This window comes from Arachis stenosperma, chromosome 10 (genome assembly GCF_014773155.1).
Source record: "Arachis stenosperma cultivar V10309 chromosome 10, arast.V10309.gnm1.PFL2, whole genome shotgun sequence".
Taxonomy (NCBI): Eukaryota; Viridiplantae; Streptophyta; class Magnoliopsida; order Fabales; family Fabaceae; genus Arachis; species Arachis stenosperma.
Genome location: NC_080386.1, coordinates 42,776,724 through 42,784,223, shown reverse-complemented (window position 1 = coordinate 42,784,223; position 7,500 = coordinate 42,776,724). Strand labels below are relative to the sequence as shown.

Below are 7,500 nucleotides of genomic sequence, written 5' to 3'. Positions count from 1 at the left end.
AAACCTTATTTTGAATTTTGAAAAGTGTCATTTTATGGTCAAACAAGGTATTATTCTAGGACATGTTGTCTCTAATACTGATATTTCTGAAGATCCAGCAAAGGTAAATGTCATTTCTAGTCTGCCTTACCCCTCCTCCGTGAGGGAAGTCCGTTCATTCCTTGGCCATACAGGTTTTTATTGGAGATTTATCAAGGACTTCAGTAAGGTAGCTTTACCTCTATCCAGACTGCTACAGAAGGATATTGAATTTGAGCTGACTGAGGACTGTAAGGAAGCATTTGATAAGCTGAAGATCACCTTGACTCAAGCTCCAATAGTGAGAGGACCAGACTGGAACTATCCCTTTGAGATTATGTGCGATGCCTCCAACCATGCTGTAGGAGCGGCGCTAGCCCAGCGCGCAGGTAAGGATCCTTTTGTAATTGCAAATGCTTCAAAGACCTTAGACGCTGCTCAGTCTAATTACACTACCACTGAAAAAGAGCTTTTAGCTATTGTTTTTGCTCTGGATAAATTCCAAGCCTATTTACTTGGTACTAAAGTGGTAGTGTACTCAGACCATGTAGCTCTCAAATATTTGTTAGCTAAAAAAGAGTCCAAACCAAGGCTGATACATTGGATACTGCTGTTGCAAGAATTTGATTTAGAAATTAAGGATAGGAGTGGTTCTCAGAATTTAGTGGCGGACCACTTGAGTCGCCTTGAGCACAATAAGGATGACTCCACTCCTATCAATGATGCTTTTCCATTTGATAGCTTGCATGTAGTATCTGAAGTAGTCCCTTGGTATGCACTTGTAGCTAATTATCTAGTTAGTCATACCTTCCCTCTCAATTTTACTAAGCAGCAGAGGGACAAGCTGAAAAGCGAGTCCAAATATTATATTTGGGATGATCAATATTTATGGAGGTATGGTGCTAACTAGATAATTAGAAGATGTGTGCCTCAATCAGAATTCCAGTCCATTTTAGAGGCTTGTCACTCCTCTGAGAGTGGTGGACATTTTGGCCCTCAAAAGATAGCCTGAAAAATTTTAGACTGTGGATTTTGGTTGCCTACTCTTTTTAAAGATGCTGCTGCCTTTTGTAAATTAATGAGCGGATAATTTATACGCTTTTTGGCATTATTTTTAGGTAGTTTTTAGTATGATTTAGTTAGTTTTTAGTATATAATTATTAGCTTTTATGCAAAAATTACATTTCTGGACTTTACTATGAGTTTGTGTGTTTTTCTATGATTTCAGGTATTTTCTGGCTGAAATTGAGGGACATGAGCAAAAATCTGATTCAGAGGCTGAAAAAGGACTGCAGATGCTGTTGGATTCTGACCTCTCTGCACTCAAAATGAATTTTCTGGAGCTACAAAAGCCCAATTGATGTGCTCTTAATTGCGTTGGAAAGTAGACATCTTGGGCTTTCCATCAATATATAATAGCCCATACTTTGTCCGAGTTTTGATAATGCAAACTGGCGTTTTAACGCCAACTTTCTACCCTTTTCTAGCGTTAAACGCCAGAACTGGCATAAAAGCTGGAGTTAAACGCCCAAACTGGCACCAAAGCTGGCGTTTAACTCCAGAAATAGCCTATGCATGTGAAAGCTTCAATGTTCAGCCCAATCACACACCAAGTGAGCGCCGGAAGTGGATTTCTGCACTATCTATCTTAGTTTACTCATTTTCTATAAACCTAGATTATTAGTTGAGTATAAAAACTACTTTTAGAGATTTATTTTGTACCTTATGAAATTTTACACATGAATTTGTATCTTTTATAGCATGAGTCTCTAAACCCCATGGTTGGGGGTGAGGAGCTTTGCTGTGTCTTGATGGATTAATGTAATTATTTCTGTTTTCTATTCAATGACGCTTGTTTCTATTCTAAGATATTCATTCGCACTTCAACATGATGAATGCGATGATCCGTGACACTCATCACCATTCTCAACTTATGAACGCGTGCCTGACAACCACTTCCGTTCTACCTTAGATTGAGTGTGTATCTCTTGGGTTCCTAGTTCACGAGTTTGATTGCCTCTCCTGACAATAGAGCGTTTAAATCCGTGGAACCAGAGTCTTCGTGGTATAAGCTAGAATCAATTGGCAGCACTCTTGAGATCCGGAAAGTCTAAACCTTGTCTATGGTATTCCGAGTAGAATCTTGGAAGGGGTGACTGTGACGAGCTTCAAACTCACAAATATCGGGCGCAGTGACAGTGTGCAAAAGGATCAATGGATCCTATTCCAGCACGAGTGAGAACCGACAGATGATTAGCCCTACGTAACTCGTAGTTGGACCATTTTCAATGAGAGGACAGATGGTAGCCATTGACAACGGTGATCTACCAACATACAGCTTGCCATGGAATGAGCCTTGCGTGCGTGAAGAAGATAACAGTAGGAAAGCAGAGATTCAGAAGACAGAGCATCTCCAAAACCTCAACCTATTTCTCATTTCTGAATCACAAGTACTTTTTATTTCATGTTATTTATTCTTCATAAACAAAAATCATTTTTATCATTAATCTCCTGACTAAGAGTTACAAGATAACCATAGCTTGCTTCAAGCGGGCAATCTCTGTGGGATCGACCCTTACTCACGTAAGGTATTACTTGGACGACCCAGTGCACTTGCTGGTTAGCTGCACGAAGTTGTGTACCATGATTTTGTTACCATAAATCTTGTTCCCCATGCCAGAGGTTCGGTAATATATCCAAGAGGGTTGAGATGCCCCAATAAATTATGTTGTTCTGTGAGATTTTTTATGTTTGGGGTATTGACTTCATGGGTCCATTTCCAAACTCTAGCGGTTTTGTCTATATATTGTTAGCTGTAGATTATGTTTCCAAATGGGTGGAAGCAATTCCCACCCGTGCTGATGATGCTAACACTGTTGTTTCTTTATTAGAAACCATATTATCTGTCGCTTTGGATCACCACAAGCAATCCTGGGTGATCAAGGAACCCATTTTTCCAACAGGAGACTGACCGCTCTGCTGAAGAAGCATGGCATTATTCACAAGGTAGCAACTACTTACTACCCGCAGACTAACGGATAAACAGAGGTGTCTAATAGAGAGATAAAGCGTATCCTGGAAAAGATAGTCAAGCCTAATAGGAAGGACTGGAGCACCAGGATACAAGATGCACTTTGAGCATACCAAACAGTGTATAAGACACCTATAGGGATGAGCCCCTTTCACTTAGTTTATAGAAAGGCCTGTCACCTCCCAGTCGAGATAGAGCACAAGGCATTCTAGGCAGTAAAAGAAATCAACATGGGATTTGAGAGGGCCGGAGCTGAAAGGAAGATGCAACTACAAGAGTTAGAGAACCTTCACCTAGAAGCGTATGATAACTCCAGGCTGTACAAACAGAAGATGAAGGCTGTGCATGATAAGCACATTAAAAGGAGAGAGTTCAGACTTGGGGAATTAGTTCTTCTTTACAACTCCAGACTATGGCTCATGCCAGGCAAGCTGAGATCAAGATGCGAAGGCCCCTATAGGGTAGAGAAGGCAGAGCCATACGGAGTCTTTCACCTAAGTCATCCTTCAAGCTCCAAATTCATCAAGGTAAATGGACATTGCCTTAAGCTATATCATGGTGAGACAATGAAGAAAAGCAAGGAGCTGGAGATCTTCCTTTTGGAGGATCCACCCACAGCGGAAGACTGAGCTAGTGGACTGTCCAACTTAAGAACGTTAAAGAAAAGTGCTGGGTGGGAGACAACCCACCATGATATGATCGTTCCCTTCTCTCTTTTTAGCTTTATTTAGTGACTCTTCTCATTATTCTGCATATAGTATGCATTTACATTTGCATATTTGCATTAAAAAAAACAAGGAGATCAACGCGCCCGCTCCTAGTGCGCGTCCGCGTCCCTTGTGAATGTGAATTGGGTGAGTTTGAATAGAGAGTCGCGTGGGAGCTAGGTTGGAAACGTGCTTTAGGCACCTTCTAACCCACGCGTATGCGTACTGTACGCGTGCGTGCCGTTTCTTCTCTTGGCGACCGATGCATCAGCGCCAACGGCGCATCCGCGTCGATGTCGAAATCGACGTAAAACCTGGTTCGACCAGAGAGTTGTGCTGGTCTGGGGCGGGTATTGTGCTATAAGCACAAACCAACCCACGCGTACGCGCACCTGACGCCTACGCACCCCTACCCTTCTGCGTAATCTGCACAGACGCACGCAATGCGCGTCTGCGTTAGTTGCGCCGCACCACTAAATCCCAGCGCCGCCAGTTCTCATTCTTTCTCCCTCCCTAATTCTAATTCTATCTTTCCCAATCCTAATTTCTTTCTTCCTCTTTTCTTCTTCCTTCTTCTTCTTCTCTATCTATCTTCTTTATCTTCTTCTTCTTCTTCCTCTCCTCTCACTTCTTTCTCACTCACATTATCCACTATCTCTCTCTCTTTTCATCCTCTTCTCAAGGTTCTTTCTTTCTATTTTCTCTCCCTTCTTCCTCTTAATTATTTACTTTTGCATTATTTTACTTGGTGTTAGATATCTTAATGGGTGATTTCTTCTATAATTGCTTGTGATTATTATTATGGAGTTATTTGACAATTCATATTAAATATTTTTGGGAATGCTTGCATGTTCTAATTTAATTATTTCCCTATCATATTAAACATGCATACTAAGTATTTCTGAAAAAGCCCATATGGCATTGTGCCTATTTTTCACAAAACTCTTTCCATATTTTATTAAATTAATATAATTGTCAATACAAACATGATTGTTAGTTTGTTACGAGTGATAATACATTTTAATAATTGATGCTTAATTTATGCTACCCATGCCTTTGCCAGTATGCTAATAAACATCTTGCATCCAATACCTACAATGCCTTGCTATATTTCTATTGATGAACTGATCCCATGGAATCGTGACCATGTCTTTCGTTTGCTATTTTCCTTACCTAGGCATTGGTTATCACTTGTAGTGTCCTCTTCCTTGCTCTAACCCTTGGATTTACATGCTACTTCTCTTTTCCCTTTCAGGATGGCCACCAAGAAAGATAAAGAGAAAGCTGCCCCCTAACCACCGGCAAAGAGAGGAACAAAAAGAGCGCTAGCTGTGGAACCATCTTCAACAGCTGTCAAACCATCAACAAAGTGAGTCAAGAAAACCATCAAGATCAATGAATCTGAAAAAGCCTTTCCAGCAAAGGACACTGCGCGGTTCACTAACCGCTTCTGTGAGCAGATGTTCCCCCTTCTGGCAACAAGAAACTACAACAATGAGCACCTTCTTATCCTCCCTACCAACATTGTTAACCTGGTAGAGCCCCACATTGAACAAAGACAACAGGATTTCCTACGAAAATAGCCACGACAGGTCAATCTTTCATGGGTACTCGAATTCTACTCCAACTTTCACATGCCAACCCTGCAGTCTCTCTATGTCCGTCAGAAGCAAGTTACCATCTCCGAAAGGGCCATTCAGCAAGTTTTAGATCTTCCCCCTGCTCCAGAAGGATTGGACGCATTTCAAGAAGCCTCTCTCAAGTGCCAGCAATACCAATTTGATTGGGACGACGTTCTCAGAACTATAGCACTACCTGGCAGCTCATGGATCTATGGTTACCATCGATCCCGTCCTAAGAGCATACTGGCTTCCGCACTTACCTTGGAGGCTCGAGTGTGGGCACAGATTATGCCCCACTATGTCTTTTTGAGCACTCACGAGTCCTCCTTCACTGCAGACATGGCCGTACTCATTTGGTGTATCCTTACATACCAGCCTCTCAATCTACGAAGACACCTTCGGCAAGCCATGGGATACGTACAGATTGCGGGCAACTTACCTTTTCCTGCCTTGGTTTCAGATTTGGTCTCGGCAGCCGGAGTCTCTTATAGAGCTGGAGACACCAAAGCCATGCTTCCTCGGGAAGATCAATATGTTTTGAGTGGGAAATACATCAAACCCCTAGTAGTCACCACCGGCCGGACTGAAGACACGGCCAGGGATATCCCTTCTCCTTCCACATCACAAGCACCTTCAACAACTCAGCTGCCCCTTCAGTTACTTCAGAGGTTAGACCGACAAGACCGGCAGATGAAATGCATGGAGCACCGTATCAACCGCCGATTCACATACCTCAAGAGGTTGATTGTTGGAAATCACCCACTTGAAGAAGACCCAGACACTCTGGACTCCACTTCAACTACCAGAACGGGGAGCCATGAATACCCCGAATGTGGAGATGCTGTTACCAGCCCCCCTTTACCCCTGACTGATGGCACCGAGGACGGTGCCAAGCTTTAAGTGTGGGGAGGTCAATCAGTACCTGACTTCCAGAGGTAACTTTTCTTTCTCTTAGCACCAGTAAATAAATTTTCTTTTCGTTTAGGTAGGATAAAAAAATTGCATAGTAATTAGTGTTTGCATGTATGTTCTATTTGGTTGAAAAATAATTAGTTTCTTTTCAAGACTCTATTTTGAAAATTTCACTAATTTAAATTAAAATTTTTGTGTTAAAACTTGTTTTGAAGATTGTAATTTGGAACATGATTTTGAGCTAAGAACACACAACCTATGAGAATTGAGCTTAATTACATGGTTACATTATTTAACCATAATATCTTATTCTTGTGTGTTTTCTTCTCTATAATTGTAATCTATATTTTGTTCCGTTCTATATGTCCAATGTTTAGTGTATTTAAATGCATATATATGATTGAGGCCATCATTTGTTATTTAGCTCACTTATCCCAAATAGCCTACCCTTTCAAACACCTTTGTTAGCCACCTTGAGCCTTTTAATCCCATTTGTTCTATATTTTACCACATCACTAGTCTTAAGCAGAAAAACAAGTAATTACCTGGTTTGAATCTTTGGTTAGTTTAAGATAGAGATTGTGTGTCAACTAAGTGTGGGGAAACTGTGAGAACATGGGCTGATAGGGAGTGTGTTATGCTTCTACTTTATTTAAATATTGGGAATTTGGGTACCTACTCATGTGAGACCAGAAAAATTAAAAGTCCATGTGCATTGATATGTTATGTTTACTTTTATATTTTCAAAAAAAAAAAGAAAAAGAAAAAGAAATATATATATATATATATATATATATATATATATAAATAAATAAATAGGGGACAAAATTACCCCAATGCTAAGTTTAATAAAAGATCAATACATATGTGGTGAAATTAAAGAGAAATTGATACATAAGTATGTGAAATATACAAAAGGAAAATTTTGGGTAGATAGGCATGAATTTAGAGTTGCATAGAGTGTATGTGTATGTTAGGTGAGAGCTTAGGTTAATCAAAGATTCATATTTTAGCTCACTTGGCCATACATATATCCTCATCCTTACCTTAGCCCCATTACAACCTTAAAAAAACCTCATGATGTTTGCATTGGTATACTAAATATTTGTTGATTGGTTAGATGAAGAACAAAGTTTTAGAAAGCATGACTAGAGAAGAGTAGAGTAAATTAACCCTAGACACTTGAGCGATTAGAGTGCATATACACTAC

General features: G+C 40.4%; 1 protein-coding gene across 1 annotated transcript; it reads left to right on the top strand.

Annotated features, from left to right (window-relative positions):
- The first annotated feature begins 3,279 nt into the window (after positions 1-3,279).
- LOC130957022 (uncharacterized) lies at positions 3,280-3,678 on the top strand. The gene has a single exon (XM_057883928.1). The coding sequence runs from the start codon at positions 3,280-3,282 to the stop codon at positions 3,676-3,678; it is 399 nt and encodes a 132-aa protein (XP_057739911.1).
- Positions 3,679-7,500: the final 3,822 nt, after the last annotated feature.

Bases quoted from the DNA above. Each gene is read 5' to 3' on its own strand.
- LOC130957022 (XM_057883928.1), top strand. From the start codon at position 3,280: ATGGGATTTGAGAGGGCCGGAGCTGAAAGGAAGATGCAACTACAAGAG.